The 20,609-nt window shown below is 37.1% G+C and overlaps 1 protein-coding gene across 15 annotated transcripts in view; it reads left to right on the forward strand.

The window, feature by feature from the left end:
- Nucleotides 1–20,609, forward strand: part of ROBO2 (roundabout guidance receptor 2) — a 471,920-nt gene that overhangs the window by 46,058 nt on the left and 405,253 nt on the right. For all 15 annotated transcript variants that reach the window (XM_063347562.1, XM_063347578.1, XM_063347615.1 and 12 more), the window contains exon 2: nucleotides 3,263–3,589. In XM_063347562.1, coding sequence (XP_063203632.1) covers nucleotides 3,263–3,589 — 327 coding nt within the window. The remainder of the gene's footprint in view (nucleotides 1–3,262; nucleotides 3,590–20,609) is intronic.

Below are 20,609 nucleotides of genomic sequence, written 5' to 3' on the forward strand. Positions count from 1 at the left end.
TCCTTGCTGATTGGCATGGCCTCTGCTGCCCGCATCTCAACCCTCTTTTGCCCGCAAATTGCTTAATTAGGATAGAGTGAGGTAAACATTAGTTTTATGATAAACATCAGTACTGAAGAGGAAGAATTAGTCCTGTTATGACCTGAGGAAGAATTAGTCCTGTTATGACCTGAGGAGGGCTTTTGAATTGGGCTGTATAAGATGGAAGATTTAACTCTTTATGGGAGAAAGCCCTTTTCAAAGGATTGCACATGGCCTGTAATTCTCTGTAGAATGTACTATTTTGAGTTTTGAACATTATCAACACACCTTTGTGTGTAAGAAAACTAATATTTTGGATTTTCATTTTGCATTTTTTGCTACTAATTTTGCTACACTCTGCTAACTATTTATCAAAATTTAGTCATATCTGTTCTCTTTTCTGACTTAAGTCCCCCTAAACTCTCAGAAACGCTTCAGATTTGGTGTTCTCATTGATGCTGTTAGTAGGAATATCTTAACACAACTAGTGGGGTTTCGTTTGTTTCTTTTGAGAACAAGCAACAAAGTAAGTTGGTAGACTTGTGTGGAGAGTGTTATGTATGTCTCTAGTCAATGTATGAAGTTCAGTTTTTTTAGTCCTGTGTACTGTGAAATTTTTAATCTTTTGCTTTAATGGTGGTTTCAGTCTTTTTCAATGTTGTGTATGGGGTCATGGTCTAGATTCACTTTTTTAACTGCAAATTGTCCTGTTAGATTTTAAATGTCTTTTTGTCTTTCTTTTCTAAGTGTGCTCTAAGTTTACCTGTGCTTAGGTATGAATTGTTTGTGGTTTTTTGGTGTACTGTAAGTACAGATTATGGATACCTTTGCTATACTGGTAATAGAATCTGGTAGCCACTGAAAGAGTCCATTTGTGCAGCAGTGGTATAGCACTTTATTGCTATGGCAAGCCTTAGTTTAATGACCTGAATGTTAGTAAAACAGAAGTCCAAAGGTGGATTCACACTGTAGAATGGATCCTTATTCCTTTCCTCATAAATTTTGGAGTAAATGAGGCATTGACAATATTTTTAAATATGTAGTGCCTAGAATATAATTAAGATACTGATGTTAAATTGTTTTCCAACAACTCAGCAAAGCTGCTGACCAGAAAATGGAGATGAAAGTTTCACTAACCTGCAGAAGCTGATATACCTTGTATTTAAGAAGTGCAGTCCCAATTGTGCTAGCATGGCAGCTCCACTCAAAGGATTTTCAGGATTCATGCTGGAAAAGATGATTTGTGCTAACAATTAAGATCTGACTTTTTATGAGAGGCCATGTTGAGGCACGAACTACTGTGATGTGTTTGTTGCAGAAAAACTGTTCAGGCTAATATAGCCTAATTAAATATGCAGTAATGAACTATATCTGAATGATTGATGCTGAAGTTAGGAGTGCTGGACTGTGATTTTCTGTTGGATGACACTGTTCTTGCATTTCCTCATCTCTTCAATTTGTCTGGTAATAGCTGGAATGAGGAGCATAATAATCATGAAAGAATTCTCTTTTTTTCAGAAAAAGGGTATTGCAAAATTTGGTTAGCGTTGTGATACCATTGCATTTTCTTGACAAGGGTTCAATGGAGGTTTGTGATCCTGTGACTTGCTTTAGTGAATTTGCACTACGTGGTAAAGGCTGTAACGGAAGGTTGGCACTGGGACTTTCTCCAGGGTCAGAGCACAAATTTACTTTATATACCTTACTTCTATAGGATCTCTGCCCTGTCAGCACCTCTTTTCCTTATTCCAGGACTTGAGTGACAGCATTTGTTGAAGAAGGTGCAGGACAATGTTCAGGCTCTGCTACTTCCCTGCCGCAGGCGGTGGGAAGGCAACTGAGTGTAAAGGAAATACAGAAAGGCAGAACAACCATGTGTTGAAGTGACTGTGCAGAAAACTACAGGGCAATGCAAAAAGTTGCTATCATGAAGGGTACAAAAGTAATATTGTAGAAACATCAGTATTACCAATACCTAGTAGTCCTGCTATTTGTGAAGGCTTAACAATAGCGTATTCATCATCAGTATTGTAAAGTGAAAAATAGTATTCTGGTGGGCAATTGAAAGAAGGTGGTACTTTGGGTTGTATTACTTTCCAGTGATAGAGGGAATAATTTCTTTACTTAACCTTTAGTACTGAAAAAAAATATTAAGTGGAAAATGTATAACCACATTCTTTCCAAGGTATGCTGTGCTCAGACTGAGCTGCTGGAGCACACTTGGGGATAATCCAGGGTTCCAGATGCCTGGTTAGATACCTGTGTAGAAATGCTGGAGATGTTCAATGGTCAGTAACCATGTAACCAGGGTTGTGACGAAGTGTTGGTAGGAGTTTAGGGATACTGCAAATAAGTTAGAAAGTACATTTGCAGATAAAAGATGATGGACACCAAAAGGGAAAGTGAAGAAAAGGATGAATGTAGAGAGAAGAAAAAGGGAAATGGACCTATAATGATTTCCGAGACACTGACGTTTGCAATGCACTTTCAGGTGCATGTATGCCTATATTGTATTTGTGTCTCTGCGTACGTGCATGCAATCCACTGAAACCTTCTGAAGTGCAGTTGAGATTTGAGATTTCCAAATAAAAATAAAGCTCATGAATGATTTCAGATATTTTGAACAGTTAAATTTGTGAACCATTGTACTAGACATTTATGAAGGAAGGAATACTTTTCGGGTTTCAGTTGTGGGGTTTTGTTTGTTTGCGGATTTTTTTTTTCCTTCTATTTGCATACCTGGGCTGTTTGTGGAGAAGGGATACAAAGCATACATATAAAACTACAAAGAACTGTTAACCTGTGGGTGGTAAGACAAAGTGGTTTTGGATGTCCGTCTATTGAGTCTGGCAGATGAAAGGATGGGAGAGCAGTAGCCATGAGTGGAATCCGGAAGCATACAGGGACCTAGAAGCAAATGTAAATAGAAAGATTATTGGAACAAGGAAAAGATCATCATGCGTGTATGTATAAAAGATCCTCCTTCAAGACCAGTCTGCATGTGGTATGGATTTGATAATGCCTTAGAGGTGCATATCTGTAGTCCAACTCAAGTTTTTAGCTTTGAAAGTGTCTGATACAGTCTCTGATATCAGACAAAACAATATCAGATGTATACAGGTTTTCATTTTCTTTTTTTTTCTCTAAATTTTTGTGGCATTAAAAGAGTAACTTGTGAGAACTCTTTGTGAAGCCTGAAGTTAAAATAAATTGTTCTTTCCTCCCTTTTCTTTTTCTCTAGGATCCCGTCTCCGCCAGGAGGACTTTCCACCACGGATTGTTGAGCATCCTTCAGATGTGATAGTCTCTAAAGGAGAGCCGACAACTCTGAACTGTAAAGCTGAAGGACGGCCAACTCCTACTATTGAATGGTACAAGGATGGAGAGCGAGTGGAAACGGACAAGGATGATCCGCGCTCTCACCGCATGCTGCTGCCCAGCGGATCTTTATTTTTCTTACGTATTGTGCATGGACGCAGGAGTAAACCTGATGAAGGAAGTTACGTTTGCGTAGCAAGGAACTATCTCGGAGAAGCTGTGAGTCGCAATGCATCTCTGGAAGTGGCATGTGAGTAGCCTTATATTATTAGCACTGTGTAAAACTTTATAGTTGATTTTATGCTGTCGTCTAGCACTTGCACACAGTCAGCGGTCTGTGAGATAACAAAGGTATGGCATTTTGTCATTAGCTATAGCTCTTAGTCAAGGCGTTTTTACATGCATTTATACAGTAGCAGTGACCATACAGAATATGTGATTTACACTGAAGCAAGGCTCTAGCCAGTGTATAATCATGATTGGCACAAACATGGACAAAGGCTAATCTTCCTCTGAAGAGTAATCTAATTTTTAAATTATGACTAAAATTGGTTATAGTGAAACTAATGTGGAAAAATACGTATCATTTAATACAAGGTGTACTGCCTGTTTCTCTTTATCTAGTCATCTGTTACCTCAACAGAAGCAGACAGCTTCTTGGTGACTCATGTTCTGTACTGCTGGAAAACTCAATATATGCTTCCCTATCATAAACTTGATACAGGCCTCATTCATTATGTGCATGGCAAGTGAAATTGTTGGCCATTTCTCATATCATCCAGAGCAGTCTTATTCTTTATCGATTCTCTTTGTCTTAACTGAGAAGTCATCACGGCTCTTTCAGAGACCACCCAGCATGCATGATCTGCTTGCACGGGAGTTAGAAGAGACATTCATTATATTCACATAGCAAACAAACTCATCATACATAAAATACAATGTGTTGCATGTTATTTTTTGCTGCTTAGTTATATGGGTTGAATAAACACTAATCTTTTTATTCAGAATATCAACTAAGGGTAGCTGTGTATCTTCACATAGAAGTATATTGTAATAGATTTATGAATGCTCTTCTCTTGCTGGGCTTCAGTTTTACCCCCGCGGTTCTTCATCTGGCAGTAGTTTCACTGAAATGTGTTTGACTGAAGTAGATCTTTAGCACAGACTTGTATTGCTTAGTTGATAAAGGCTGGATTTAAGTACATACTAGAAGGTATGCTGGTTGAAAGGAGAAGGGAAAAAAAAAAAAAAAAACAAGCACAGAAGAGAAAACTTTACTCCTGATGCAGTCTGCAGACTATTATAGCCAATGTGATGTGATCTTGAGGCTTCAGTCTTCTCTGAAATCGCAGAAAGTGCTATTTTTGAGATAGTTAGATCATGCTATAAGCCAAGTAGAACAGACTTGTTCGCTGCTTTTACTTGTCATAACCTAGACTCAGAACTGTTTCCAACAAAAAATGAAAACAGTTTTGGCACACATTGAAGGCAGGCGTAAACGTGTATCTGCCAATAAAGGCATCACAGAATGTTACTCAGTTCTGGTAGGAATTTAGGAATCAAGAAGATGACCAATTTAAGGAAGGCTGAAATCTGGGTGAGTATGACTCTAGATAAATTTACTGGAGTATTTCTGTCTTTGTACTTGTAGTTCTTAAACTGTGTGTTGAGAAATCCTATGAGAGAAGCTAAGCACTTCGAAATCTTTATTGCAACCTTGTTGAGATGTAGACAACTCCTGTCGAAGTTCAGAAGGGTCATCAAATTAAAGTGACTGATTATTTTGAAGTTTAAACTTGTTCTATATTTTGTCAGTTTTCACCGATCCCTAACTCGTTGACTGCTGAGAGACTTGTTACAATATCTCCAGTATCTGGAGTTACTGTTTTAACCACTGAAGGTGGTGGCAGGTCACGTATGAACTGTATTTGAGATCATAGAATCATAGAATGGTTTGAATTGGAAGGGACCTTAAAGATCATCTGGTTCCAGCCCCCCTGCCATGGGGGCTCAAAGCCCCATCCAACCTGGCCTTGAACACTTGCAGGCATGGGGCATCCACAGCTTCTCTGGGCAACCTGTTTCAGTGCCTCACCACCGTCACAGTAAAGAACTTCTTCGTAATATCTAATCTAAATCTACCCTTCTTCAGTTTAAAATTGTTACCCCTCGTCCTATCACTAGTAGGAGATAGCAGAAGACTTTAAAAATAGTAAAACCGTGTTTCATTGTCAGAGGTATTTTAGAACAGGACCATAGAATGTGAAACCTGAGATCTGAAAGTGTAGCCAAAGTTTTTGCGATAGCAACGTGCACCTCACACCAGATTATTTTACTGTTTTCATAGTTTTTTAATTTAACTGACTGAATTCCCCAATTAAATGGTTTAGCAGTCTAAAGCAGGCACTCCTATTCCACTTCAACCGTGCTTTGTCTTTCCTTGAGTCATATCGTGCCTGCGGTTACAGGAAGGTCTTCACCGAAAAAGAACGTAAATAATACATACATTGCTTGTTTACTTAATCTTCAAGTTTCTGCTGGGTTTTAAAAGCACAGGGCAGTGCTTGACTTGTATCAAAGGCATCCTTTGGAGGATGATAGCAAAACTACCTGTCTTCCCTTGTTTTTGAGATGCTTCTTAATATGATTTTTGGTTCTAAATCAAGTTTTCAAGTGACTTTCAAACAATAGTTATTTTAAGGCTCTTAATGTCAGCGTTTCTGGCCTGAAGAAGATGGGCAGGTCGGTAGCAGCCCATTTGCACGCTAGTGAAATGAGTTGTTGCTGATAGCCTGTTGTCAGCAGCGAGTCCTCATTCACCTGTCCTTAACTGCTGCTGAAAACTGGTGGGTTGCCTGGATACTGCAGCCCTGTCCGAGGGAGCCGGGACAGCCACATGCCATCGGGTCTTACTTGAGCTAGCTGTAATGGTGTTGAAAACTGCTCTTTCCACACTAAGCCAAGATGTTTTCATCACCAGAAAAAGGACTGCTGCCCTTTGCTGACAAAAGGGGGTTGGATTGTTATCTGACTGTAGGTGGCCTCAAATTGTGCCATTAGAGACAAACTGCTGCACTTTACAGGTTTAAAATGCTCGAGTCTGCTATTTTAGTGAAAAAATCAGTAATTGTTTTACTTTGCTTATTAAATTGTCAGTCGCCAATAATGTGCACTTGCAACTTTTGAATGATTTATGAAGAAATATTTATTTGTTTTACGTATTTAAGTGTGCCAATGCTTATGCATTCAGATGATCAACAGCGTTAACTGTGGTTCACTCCCTTCTACCTCCCCTCGGCTCCCGCCCTCCATCCCCGCAGCCCCGGGCCACGGGCACCTGCCACAAAAGCAGCGCGATTGAAAAATCTTCTGATGTATCCGTATTTATATTTAAAGACAGAAGAAAAACTCTTAAGTGAAATTCAGTTGGGGCGTATAGTGATTCTGAGCATGGTGTGGCCCATCTTGAATGCAAACAGTTTGCCCCTTGGTTTTTTGGAGTCATTTTTTTGCAAGTTGCTGAAGTCCCTGAGCTCTTCTTGATCGAGTAGCAGTTAACACCTTTCCCAAACATGATGAACTCAAGTATCAGCCCATCCAAAGCATTTAAGCTTTTAAATGCATGCCTATTCAGAGCACGCGCATACAATCAAGGACAGTTATTTTTGTGCTGATGTATGTCCTCAGAAAAATTTCTCTGTGCCCGTGAAACGGTGAAGAACTGTGATTTGGGAAGTTACTTAAAAAACATCATTGACACACAGAACGTGCTTTTAGAATTTTTTTGCCTTTAATTTAAAAAGTCTTTATTCCAGAAGACATATTTAGGAAGAAATAGGAGTTTTTATTTGAAGGCATGGTTTAGGATTGATATGACTTATTTTATTTCATTCTTCTTGTAATGCATTAATCCATGGTGTGCTTTGTGCGAGTTACTTTTTTTCAGTAGGAGCTTCCTCAGAAGCTAAAAATAATGCTAGTGCCAGAAGCAAAACCATTCTTCTACAGCATATGTGGCAAATTCTGATGTAGTATTTGTATATTTTATGGTTAAATCATTAAAAATAAATGTTCTAGACCTAAAACAACCACAAAGAATGGTACTCAAAAGAGTAAAATGTCTTTCTTTTCATTTTGTGTACTGGAATGTTTTTATTGAAATTGAACAAGGGCTGGCATTATTAGAAATATGTTGATGCTCAGATATTTTTGGGAGGGTTTTAGAAAGGGAAGTTGTCTTGAAATAGTTTGATCCTTCAAGAAACTGCTTTCATATTTGAAAGCCAGAAGTTTTAAAATAAAAGCACAGTTTTTCACCATGCAGGAATTGACAGGATTGGAACCTATGTGGTGGAGTTTTCCAGTGGGAATATCAGGAGACACATTTGCAATCGCGACTCTAGCTAGGATTTCAGTTGCGAGCGCTGGGATGCCACATGTAAGCAAGAGAAAGAGCATGAGGGTCCTCGCACTGACTCAGGCTGCCTCTGATCCAGCCTGAGTCAGCGGCAGCCCCCAGAGATAGCAGCTGTAGCCCCAGGTGTTAAATATGTGACAGAAGCTTGATCTATCGACCACTGTAAGAGGGGGCTTTGGCCTAAATGAAAATTCATGAAAAATTGATGAAGTCCCCAGATTATTTTTTTTCTCTTTCCTTTTCCAGTGCTGTGCCAATGCAGCGAGGAGAGATTAAATGAGGTGTTGAACGCTTTAGTGGCAAGGAGGTTGTGGTTCAAAGGTCAGGGGTCAAGGGAGGGAAAAAAGACCAATTTTCTACCTTACCTTCCTTTAAAAGAAAACATGAAGCTCTTCAGATTAGCTGGTATTTGCTGCGATTTTAATATAAGAAAAAAGCTCAGGGAATATTCACAAATAAGATTCTTTTCTGCATGGGTTGGCAAAGGGTAGGAGTGTGTGGGCTGGTGCTAATAGAAAACAGTAGAAGACTCTGAGTCATAATTCAATTGGAGAACCAGAAATAGATTGAATTTTGTAATGGCAGTATAAATTTGGGTTTCCATCTTTCTGAGTCTGTGCTTGAACTGAAGTCATTTGGAGAAAGAAGAGGTCTTGCATTATTTATGTGTCACAGATTGCTTGAATAGCAGGCTTTGGAACACTCTCCAAACATAATGATGCTGTTTATGTTAGATCCAAAACTGAATTATGTTTTTATCTGTAACAAGAGAGGTTACAGTAGTACACTGAGTTTAGTGTGAAGAGTCACAGGTGAATTCCAAAACTAGCACAAACCAGATCTTAAACACAGGAGACAGTAATTTTACGAATAAAAGAGGTATGTTTTAATATTCGGTGAATAAAGACTGAGAGGTATAAAATACATGCTATGCAATCATCTCTGTATCATAATGCTGATGACTATTTGCCAGAGCATGTGCAAAAGGCTGCAATATGCTCACAATAATGGAGTTAGTAATTTCATTTTAGATATTCACGGTAAAGAGCACCTGTAAAACAAGATAAAAAAAGAACACAATGTATGTGGCTGTAAAATGGGTGGATGATTTTTCTCATCTAGTTTCTGTTCAACATATGACTTAATAACAATTTTTATCTTTAATTTTGTTACTGGTAACTTCAAAGTCTGATTTGCTTTGGGGTTACCTTCACATGTGGAGAGTACATCCTGTTCATTTAGTTATACCCCTCTCGCCTTCATCTTTCTAAAGAGAGTGTGAAAAGCTTCCTGTCTGAGCTGGCAGTCTTGCTGTCATCAAGACAGAAATAATTATTGTAGAAATTGAAACGCTGGAGACTGTGGTCCTGTGGATAAGCCATATCAGGACATTGAAAAGCATCGTGCTTTTTCTTAGTCTGCATTTCTCTGAGAAGAAATATAACAAACAGTTATTATTATCACAGCACACTTAATGAAAATAAAATTCCCCTCTTAGAAGAAAATGAATAAAATTAGGTAATCAGAGTAAGGGCATAAGATGGAGGGGAACACTTCAAACCTTCTCTGTAGTTCTGAAGCTTGCAATAAGCAATTTCTGTGGATTAAGATGAAGCCAGCGGGAATACTACTGTTAGAAACTATTACATAATACACATTTTTGTATAGGACATCATTTAATTCTTACAGTCACTATTAGAAATTAATGAGATTAATAATTACCAATGAGTGAAGCTATATCAGATAAATCAAGACCTGAGTGATGTGTCATTGCGAAGTTTCCTTTTGAGCCAAAAATGTAGTTCTGATTATTTACTTTAGTAGTTTAGCTCTTAGCTGAGTATGTGTTTCTACTGCTGCCAAATACACCTGGGAAAAGAAACCTAGGTATTTGGGAGGGTGGGATTGTTGTACCAGTAGCCAGAGTGAACTAGAATTTTTATGGTAGAGGTGCTCTTCATCAGATTAAACTAAACTGTGTCTCTTGTCGTTAACACATTTCTCATATACTGTTTAAGATTGTGCTTCAGCATCGGTGCCTTCAATATGGACAAAACCAGTACTTCCCATCATCATCCACTAGGATTTAGACAGCTGACTGCATCGTCACATCTTAATTTCTTGTTCTTTGAGCTCCACCTGGACATGCGGATTTAAATGTTTAGTTCAAGGCTAAAAATGCTAATGACTCTGCATTTAAGAGCTATCACACTGATGGTAGATCCAAAGATACTTAACATGAATTCAGTCATAACATCAAGCTGTACAGTGCCTGTAGGTTTCTCCAGACCTTGTTCTCCATTTTCTTTTTCTTGGTCTTTTCATTCTGTGGTCATCTCGTAACAGATGTTTTGATAGATGTTCAGAGCACAATAAGCTGTAAAGAGAGAGATGCAGATTCACACAAAACAAGCCGGCTTGGGTACCAGAAGAGTGTTCTTTGTCAGCATTTAAGCTCCGCTGCTTATGTGCGCTGAGAAGGGTACACTAGCCCAGAGAAAAGTTTCCTTAACAGCTAGAAGTTGATTCCACTGTGTGATTTAATTCCTTCAGAACAGATTAGTGTATCTTTGCAATGTGCTTTCTTGCACTGTGTAGTCTAGTATCATCCCCAGCATTCCTGTAGTAGAAATAGTTTCTCACATCCAGAAATGGTTAGAGAAGCTTTCTGTAGTATCTCTAACTGATTCCCTGAATTCTTCTGCCCAGGAACTACCCTCTTTCCCCACCTAAAATAAAACTTTCAGTGTTACATTTTTAGAAGATATTTGCAGTGTGCTTGATCTTATTCAGCTTCTAATAATTTCTTGCACATTTCTTCATTTGATTTTTATTGGCTACCTTCTTCCCCTTGCCTTTGACTTTATTTTTTAAAATCAAATCCTGCTGTTTATGTATCTTTGAAAGCTCTACCTGATAAAATGTGACAGCTAAGGAACTACTGATGACTTTACAGAAACCTTGAAAGAGATCAGCTGTTGGCTGATCTGTTAGTATGTGTGTCATCATGTACTGATTATTTTTTTCAGTTGACTTTTCTCTGATTTTTAGTTCATCTGGGAAGTGAAGGAGAACAATATAACATTGCATTTTTACAACTCTGTTCCCTTTGCTCAGGAGCCTATAAGCAGTATTTGAATGTTACTTTAAATATTAGCTATTGCTGGCATATGCTTCAGACATGTACTATTCTGCAACGTCAGATAGGCTTAAAAAGAAATACTCATTTGAAGGGGTACTTCAGACTGTTACTCTGCAAATGTAGCATGATCTCAATTCTAACAAACTTCATTACTATTGTAATTAACAGTAATTATTAGGGTGGATGTTTTATATATACACATATATATGTATGTATTTTTTAATATATATATTCTGATAGTCATTATATTTGTTTGAGGACACCAGAACCTTATCCTTCTTCCTTATTTTTTTTTGTGTGTCTTTGTTCAGATATGTTCTTCCCTCTGTTCCTGTTCTTAGAGGACTAAAATTTAATCATGGCTTTGGTGGTACTTCCACTTCAAATGCTGCCCCAGATGTTATACTTGGAATGAGTTTCTAAATTTGGAATTTATGTGGGAAATGAAGTGGTGGTTTTGTTCCACTCCTCTTGCTTGGAATTTTCAAGTGGCAACGATGTGAATGTATACTGATACTATGGAAATAGCTTCTTCGCATTAGAGAAGGGAGGTGTACACAGTCACTTTCTGCTGTCTCAAAGATCTGTCTGCCACTGTACGAGGGGAGGTAGAGATGTAAAGAACTGGGAGCTCTGGATTACTGAGTCCTCTGTATTCTAAATACCTGTATTTTGTAATTCCATTCGGAAACATTTCAAGCTGTTACAATCCCAAAACACCAATCCATACATGAAAATCTGAGGCAAAATATCCCTTGCTTAAGCAGATAAGGTGAGTAGCAATCTTGCAAAAGAATTTACATTGGTTAATCTTTATAATTAATTTTTAGGCCATCATGTGTGCAAAAAAGTTCCTCATCTGCTGTATACATGCAGACACACAAGTATGATTTATAAGAATGTAGGTGTGGAAAAAGAACAAACGAATTCATTGCAACCTTCTGACTTCAACTTTTGGAGTTAATTATTCAGTGCTATACTTAGTGCGCTAGGTGATTGACAGTATTATAAACTCCTAAAGCTGACAAATAAAAGGATGATCACTTTGTATCTTAGCAGAGACAGGTATTAAATGGAACTTTAGGGGTGGTTAGAATGTAACAATTCCTGTGTTTTGTCCAGAAGAATACTTATATAAAATTTCTTAGTTTTCATTTTACACGGAAGAAAGAAATTAGTGATGATGAAAGAAATTAGTGTCCTCGGGATAGCTTTCAATTTGTTTCCACGATAGATGCAAACTCTTCTCAGGTTTTACATGCATATATAGACTTTGGAATAAGCAGATTATCAGCTATTAACGTGAAGGGACATTTTGGTTGCAATATGGTCACACAGTGGTTTTGAGAATGATACATTTTTATCGTGTCTTAGATCTGAAACCTGGGACTGTGATCTCAGTTTTAAGGAGACCTTTCCTCTTTTGGATCGGAGGCAGTGGCCTCATTGCCCGACTGGGTCACACCCCTTGGTCCATCTAGCCCAATGGTCTATCTTGGATAGTGACGAAAACAGACACTGTTTAGGAGAACACATGGGTTTAAACACTTTGAAGTGGCTCATTTCCCTCATGGATTTTGGGAATTACAATTGTTTTTCTTAGTTAGAATCCAAAAAAGGCACAGGTAGTGGAAAACCTGTAGTAGTTGAAAGCATCCGGTATGGGTGAAACACTGTCATCTTGGTCATTGAGATATTTGTTATCTTTACTGCAAGATTGTCTTTGAGACAGATGTGTACATAGGGTTAAGAGTTTCCTTTCTTACTCTACACCTCACTTTTCTATCGAAGTATTGAATATTTAGAATGTTTTGAAATTAAGTTGATAACAAAGGCAATATGAGAGCACAGTTTGGGTATAAATTAGAAGTTACTGAAGCAAACTGGAAAGTTAAATGAACCTTTTAAAGGAATGTCAGGATGGCTTTTTCTTCTAGCAAAGCATCTTGGTTACTAAAGAGTAAGTGGCAAAAGAAATTAACTTGAAATTATTTTTGGGAAGTATTGACTTTTGTGATCTATTTGTTTCTAGCTCTGTCTTCTCATTTTTATGTATTTCTCTTAGATTTAGGATCAGCATCGTCAGGAAATCATGTGTTCCTCAAGTAGTCTAATTCTTGGGTTGATTAAGTTATGTTCCCTCTTCGGATTGTTGGAGGGGGAGATAAGTAGCCTGCAGTTTGAACACTCAGCTGGGAAACATGATTTAAGCTACTCTAGATGCTAAAGATACATATTTTAGAGCCCCTATTCATTCAACTAGCATATATACAATTCTTATTCTACTGTAGAAGCAACTTAATTACCTGATTCAAACCTGTAAATTCCACTCCTAGAGATGCATGCCTAAAAGCCAGTGGTGGCAATACTGAACATCAGTCATATTTTCTTTGAGATTCAGAGCCATCTGTTCAAAGTCATGTATCATGTTGATTGCAGAACCACAAGCAGAAGCCAAATATTTTGAATGGTAGTATATCTTAGGGATATGAGGGATATTCTTCATTTTATTTACTTCCCTCTGCCTACTATAAAAAGAACAGGTGACCATTAGTTTAAATGATATCTCCACTGAAGCCCATGCTTATACATTTGTTGTGAAATTGTAAACGGGTAGTTTGGGACAGAGCCCTGGATTTTTTTTACCCAAATTTTCTTATTAAGTAACTCGGTCAGATTGTAAGCACTTGTTTTCACTTGCTAGAATAAAAGCTTGTCTTTGACTATTCTTTATGTAACTCACTTGCTAATTTTGCCATTCATCAAAATATTTTGACTGGTTATCATAAAAACACTGTGCATACGGGCAGATCTAGGTTTAAGTGTCACTTTTCTCTTTATACACCTGCATGGTGAACAAATAAGAACTTGGTTTCTGTCATATCAAACACCTTTCACAGTTGTTTTACTCCAGTGCTGCAGATATGCTTAAAGATAGTTTAATAATACTAATTTTTATCTCTCTTGGAAATAATTTCACTTTTGCAGAATGGTTCATTACAAGGAATGGATGTAAAAAGTAGAAGTTAAAAGCTATGAGAAAGGAACAGTTTAGTATCAGCGTGTCATCAAGTTCCTATCAATAATATACAGAACTGGTAAACAAACAAGATATAATGTGCAATATATTTATTAATAACATATTTATATATTTGCTAAAGTTATGGGAATATGAACTCTCATATATGAATACTTACAATGAAGTATTTAGAACGTGTATAGTAAACAACTGTTTAACTATCATATATATTTTATATATATTATAATTTTTATAAATATATGTGTATATATGTGCAAAATACACATACACTATAACCATATATCTTTTTAAAAATAGACTCTGTCATTGATGCACATTAAAATTCCTAACTAATGGACAATTTAGGGGTTTTAGTGTCATCTGTCACTGTCTGTGCTTCAAAGAAGCTTCTTTGTCAGGCACACGGTGTCCGCAATGCAACTGCGGTATGAAATGTATGTATTTCCATCCACTCTCATTGTATACTAGAGCCAGTCTATGACATAGTGTACTCTTTTTGCTCCCTTTCCATTAGTCCAATACACATGCAATTAGCTACAAAAGAAATACTAAATTGATAATTTTTTCTAATTTTTAGTGGTCCTCTCTTCAGCCTTCATGCTTCTGCTGTGATACCTATTGGATATTTGTAAAGAAACCTTTTTTTTTTCTCTTTCTAACCGAGTAGACTAAAAACAAACCTAGGAACTTAAGGGACAGTGTTAGTAAGGATTGGTACTTGTTTCCATACTAGCACCAACTGCAGGGAATACGTGTACACTTGTGCCAGCTGTTTTTCCATTGCCTATCCCAAACTCCCCAGTTGAGGTGACCTCTGAAGTGCCTGCTACAGTGAGTGATGGAGTTAATGAGATCCAGCGACACCATGACCCTGACCCCCTCGTGGCCTTGGTTTCACTCATCCATCTTCCTAGCAACATAGGCTGTGATGTGCTGTGTGGAGACAGGATTAAACAAGTGTGAATAAACAAGTTCAAAGCTTTCTGTCATGGCTGCCAACACAAAACATCAGGAAAATGAGACATTAATAACCCAATGCTGGGGAGGCGTGTCTTTTTGCCATAGGAACACCTGGGGAAAGTACCACTTCCTAGGCAATCAGTTTTTTACATGCCAGGAAAAGGTTGCTTAAGACTTCTGTGAAGGGTGCAAGGTTTGGCCTGACATTCTTCTTAGTCATCAAGCAGGCAGGCATCAGACCAGAGGTAGAATACATCATCCAGAAAGGTGCTGAAAAACCTGCTATGAACGCAGTGCCTTTTTCTTGTATCGTGTGTTATTTGGGCTATGATTCATCAGAAGTGATTGGAGAGGGTTTTTTGTGGTTTTAACCTAATCTGTTTACAACAAAAAACAGTCTGAGATGTATTACCAAGATGTTACAAGAGGAGTTTTGTACTTTGTCATAAACAAAACTTTTTTTTGCTATAATATGGTTTCAAGTTAAATTTTTCTCTGTAGGTAAGAAGCTGAGCAAGATACACTTTTCTATTTGTGACAGTGTTTTGGGTAGTGTCTGTCTTCTCTTTGCCAAGACACTCTCTTTACCCTGTGGTGCTCTCGGAACAGTTGACTAGTCGGTGATTAAATACTTTCATTTAGTTCAATGGGTCAGAGCCGTTGTGGTGGGTAGAAAATTACTGATAGATTATCAGTTTCATCACCTCTGACATCCGGCCTTAGCATGGTTCATCATCTGAGAATTCATAACACATTTTCCTGAGCGATAACATGCTCAGTTACCTGTATGATCATGGATCTGGGTACTGGGAATGTTGTATACAGGATTGATAGAACAGATGTCACAGAAATTAGAAGGGCATCATCTTTTTTGGTGATAAAAAAACCTCATTAGTACCAACTACTAAAGAGTGTGCTAGGGTCAGTAGCAAGCTTAGAAAGTTACGAAGCTGTAATTCACTGATATTTGTCTTTTCCTGGAACACTTCAAGAAATAAGTGCTTTTCAGAATTGGAGGAGCTTTGGCTTTAAAGTAACTGAGCACTTATAAGGCAGAAAATATGTAATGATTTTTGAAGTGTAAAACTAGCAAATTCATAACGAAACAGGTATTTTTTTAGAGACCTCTTCATTTTATTTGTGTTACACAGAAAATCTTATTATTACTGACTGAGCCAGTAATACTGACTGAGCCTATCTAAGATCAAGTTTTTTTTCTTGAGTCCAATCCTGAAATTGTTGTGAGCAAGCCCATTTAGAGATGGGGCACTACTGTACTTCTAGGTTACAAAACTCAGAGACCTCTTCCATTGAAATTTGTGACAAAACAGAAGGATGCCCAAGACACCTAGTGAATGAAGAATAAATTTGAGCATTGTCAAGGTTAGCAAAGCAACAGTGGCTGTCATGGTTGGGGAAGTTATTCCTCCAAAAATTCCTCTAATATTTGAGATTCATCTCTTCATGATTTCCTTTGCTGTTATTCTTGTAATTTTTATTTATATCTTATTAAGCTAAAGACATTTCCACTCTTCCTCTTGTGGGACTATTACTCTGCTTGGTTGGTCTACTTGCTCGCTGAACAGAAGATCCCTCAAATATCTCTGACTTCAGAGTGAGTGAGTGACTTGTGAAGCAAATTTATCTAATACTCTTTTGGGATACTGACCTCAAAGATACAATTGAGCATAATGATGTATGTAGTAGTGAAGTGAAATCTAACATTAGTGAAGAAATTTTGAACTTTATTTGTTGTCATTATTCTTCATCTTGCAAAGTGGTCCAGACAACACAGCCAGAACGGGGTTTCATTGTATGTGGCTTTGAGCAAATATGACTTTTAATCTATAACCCACTGAACTTCATAAAAGATTATGAGAGGGAGCTTTTAGAGATGTGTTATTTTCATCATTTAAAGTGTAATAAAGCTTCTATGTTGGCATTATATTGGCTATTAATAAATATCTTTATAGAAGCAATATTGTTTGTTTTACTTCTGTAATGGGCTAATAGTCATGTTTAAGGAGTCATAACCCTTGGTTCTTACAGTTCTCAATCTAGTGGGTTTTACTTCTGGGAAGATTAAGAGTGTACTTCTTTACCACTTTTTAGGTCTTTCAAGTACCTAATTCCTATCCTTCTTTTAAATCATAAACAGCTTTAGGATCCATTTAAAACAGCAGTTCTATAGAGACATCTTTTAATTCCAAATAGTTTACAAGTATGACATTTGAAACCTTTAATGTCATGTGCAGCCATAGGGGAAAGATTCTTTGAGATGAGGTAAAATGATTGATTTTTCCTTTTTTCTTTTTTTTTTTTTCAGAGGATTAAACTACAGTTTTATTACTAGTACTAAAATAAAAGTCAGACCCAAACCTTACAGACAACGCTTGTATCAGTTAACCAATGAATGGATCTTGTTCAATCTTGTAAGTTCTTTCATGGGTTCAAAATGCAGTCACTATGAAAATAAAGCTGAGTTAAAGCTTTGTAGAAACAGACCACAGAAACAAAATGTTGTCTTTTTATTCAGTTTGTAATGTCCATTGTATAGTATAATGTCCGTTTGCTAGTATAGATTTTGATTTCCTCCTTTCAGCTAGTATTCCTTCCAGGTTGTGATTACAATGGATGAGAACGTGCTGTGGCTTCAGTTCTTTCTTCTGCTACAGATTTCTAAGTATTACCACCCCTATTTTACAAATTGTTAGCCAATGCTTCTTTATCTGAAAAGAGCTTGTGAAGCTAAGTATATTGCTGATGTGAAATGCTAAAATAATGCTAGTACAGTAGGCAGCTGTGAGATATTCTGCTCCTGTTGATACAAGAGCACTGTTTACCCATTGGACATGCGCAGCTTTGTACGCAAGTTGTTCTTCTAGCCCAGAGAGGCTTCATGCGCATATGGCTGCTTATTTTCTTCTGTGTCGCCAAAGGTGCCTTAGTTCCAACTGCCTACTTGATTTTTCTTTTGATAAGTGTTTTGAATATATTGAGAGGGGAAAACTCATAAGGCATTAATCTAGAGGAGATTATCCCAAAGTGTGGAAGAATATATGCGGTACTTGAAGTGACTTTTAACCCAAGTTCGACATTTGACTTGCTTTAGAGTTGATAATATCCTTTTGAGATCTCTGACTTATAATCAACCTCATTAATTCTTGTGACTTCTCTTGTTTCTTTTTATTGACACATAAGATGTATTATTTTAGAAAATGAATTCCAGTTCTTTGTCACAATTCCCTGTTACAAAAATGAAATAAGGTTAAAATACACATACACTTATAATATGACAATAGTTCTGCTCTTTCACTGGGGGAAGCATGCAGGAATTATCAATTTAGACCCTAGAATTTGCATCAATTGTTGTGATGTCAAAGCTGCCATATTAATATTCTTAGTTTTCCATTTCAGTGGTTAAGTATAATACAGATCAATCTAATGAGGTTTTAGGTACACTAAGTACTTCTTGCTTTTACAGCTGTATGGTCTTGAGTTAAAAATATGCTTTTTAAAACATATAGTCATAACCGATAAAAACTTGTGGTTTTAAATAAAAGGAGAATTTAATCAGGAAGGAAATTAAGTACATAAGTTTTGTCTGTTTTTCTTAAAACTGAACACATTATCTTTGTATTGAGAAATAGTATTTAAGTCTTTATAAATTTATAGTTTGTTTTGACTGAGTTTTTAGGTGGCCTTAGGTGAGCCTAAGAATGAAAACTGTTGTTATGAAAGAGAACTACCTTTAGCACTTATTAGAGTAGATGATGCTCACTGCTCTTATATCTACATGTATTCATGTATTTTCCTATCTAAACACCAAGGGGGAAAAATAAGAAATCTTCCTAAAAATGAATGCAGTGTTTAGATTGTTAGTCAGAGCTGCAAAACAAAGCCTTCTCAAATTTATGCTAGGAGTGTGAAATTTTTTATATTATAGTCTAAACCAAGGCTTTGTTCAGTATACTGTTTTACTCATATTACAAGCATTAAAGTATATTTAAAAAAATAAAATAAATCTTGTAATCTCTCATCCTGACAGCACAACAGTCTGGTGAAATAATGTCACAGATCATGTCTGATGGATTTAAAGTTGAATATGGGTGGTCTGTATTTCCTTTTTTCTAATTCTTCTCCACTTTACTGGTCCTCAGACTGGTATAAGCCTGCGTTGCTTGCATTCTATATATGCATCATGGACAAATGTGGACACTTCTGTGGTGGTCGCCAGCCAGGAGCCACAGGAAATTGTGTATTCAGAAATGGTGGGGTTTTATAAATATAATTAAATCTGAAAAGGAATAGCAACAGAGAATCCAGCCCTGTCTCCTAATCATAAACGATGAGCAGTTTGATGAATAAACTGGCCTAAGTTACTAGTTTTTAAGAAATTTAACCACTCTATTTCTTTATGGGTCCCTGTGGAGGTGCTCTTGAACAGAAGAAATTGTAGTTTTTAGACAATACGTGAGTATTGATTATATTTTTTTTAATATTTTTTTTCCTATTTTCTTTTGAGCTTTAACAGGATTTTAGTGTAGAACATAATTATTTTGCTGCTACAGATTTTTATTAGGGAATAAGATACTATTGGTTTATTTTAAGCTATTTAACATTTTTAAAGACTCTGTCCTAAACTTCACTTCAGTAAGAGGCAAGTGTGTAAAGATAAACCAGAAGAAGTTATTTTGTCTCCTTATGGCATGTTGTTTGAAAACAGCGTGAATTCTAACAACTGACACTTCCTTCCATAGCCTAGGAATCTTGGACTGTCTTTAACAAATGTACTTTTAGGTGAAAGTTCAGTTAAAGAAAACTTAGAAGTGTGTGGAAGCAGGGTGTTTTGTGCTTCTGATCTTCTGTTTCTGGCTGCTTCTAACTTTTGGTTGGCATACATGTTTGAGAGGCGCTCATGGCTCCTGTAATGCCAGATCTAGGTTGGTCGTAGAAATATCAAGTCCTGACTTGTTTGCTGGTGTGCTTAATTAAGCTTGGGTGTCAAATTTTAGGTGGCAAGCCACTGTTTGAATAGCCTAGAGTAGCAGAAGCAAAAGTGGGGCAGATTCATTTGCTATGCGATAATATAGATCTATTCTTAATTCTTGTATGGCAGAGGCCCATTTGCCTGTGTAATGTGCTTGTTTTGGAGAATGTAAAGTGTAGTATTTGGTTATGTCTGTGGGAGCTGTGTGTTTTATATATATAAAAATCTCATTTACATATACATATGTAGATAAAAGGTGGCCCGTCAAACACTAATTCTGTTTTATTTTAGTGGTGTGTAATTACATGACCATGTATATAATTTTTTGATGGGTTACAGTCTAAGTCAGTGTCCAAAGCGGATGGTGCTTAGCTCTTTTTTGTACCTTGCTTGTTCGATGTTTCACTCACACTTCAATTTCTGTGTATCGCTGAAGTCTTAAGTTAAGTGGGATGGTATTTTTTTCCTCTTTAAAGTTTTTAGTGCTTATCTTGAGTCCAAGAAGTAGCACTACAAATATTTTGCAGACGTGGAACAAAGAGAGGACTAGCTTGTGATTTAAGCAGTACTGGCCAAATAGGCCATGGCAAATGTAGAGCTTGGGTCTTTCAGACAAACAGGAGTATTCTTTGTCTTTCTATGAGTCTCATGTGACTTCCGGCTTGTCCAGGGAAGGAAAGAAGCGTGGCTTCACGTTATGATCATTTGACATATCAAGCAA

Source organism: Chroicocephalus ridibundus, chromosome 1, assembly GCF_963924245.1.
Source record: "Chroicocephalus ridibundus chromosome 1, bChrRid1.1, whole genome shotgun sequence".
In the NCBI taxonomy this organism is placed as follows: domain Eukaryota; kingdom Metazoa; phylum Chordata; class Aves; order Charadriiformes; family Laridae; genus Chroicocephalus; species Chroicocephalus ridibundus.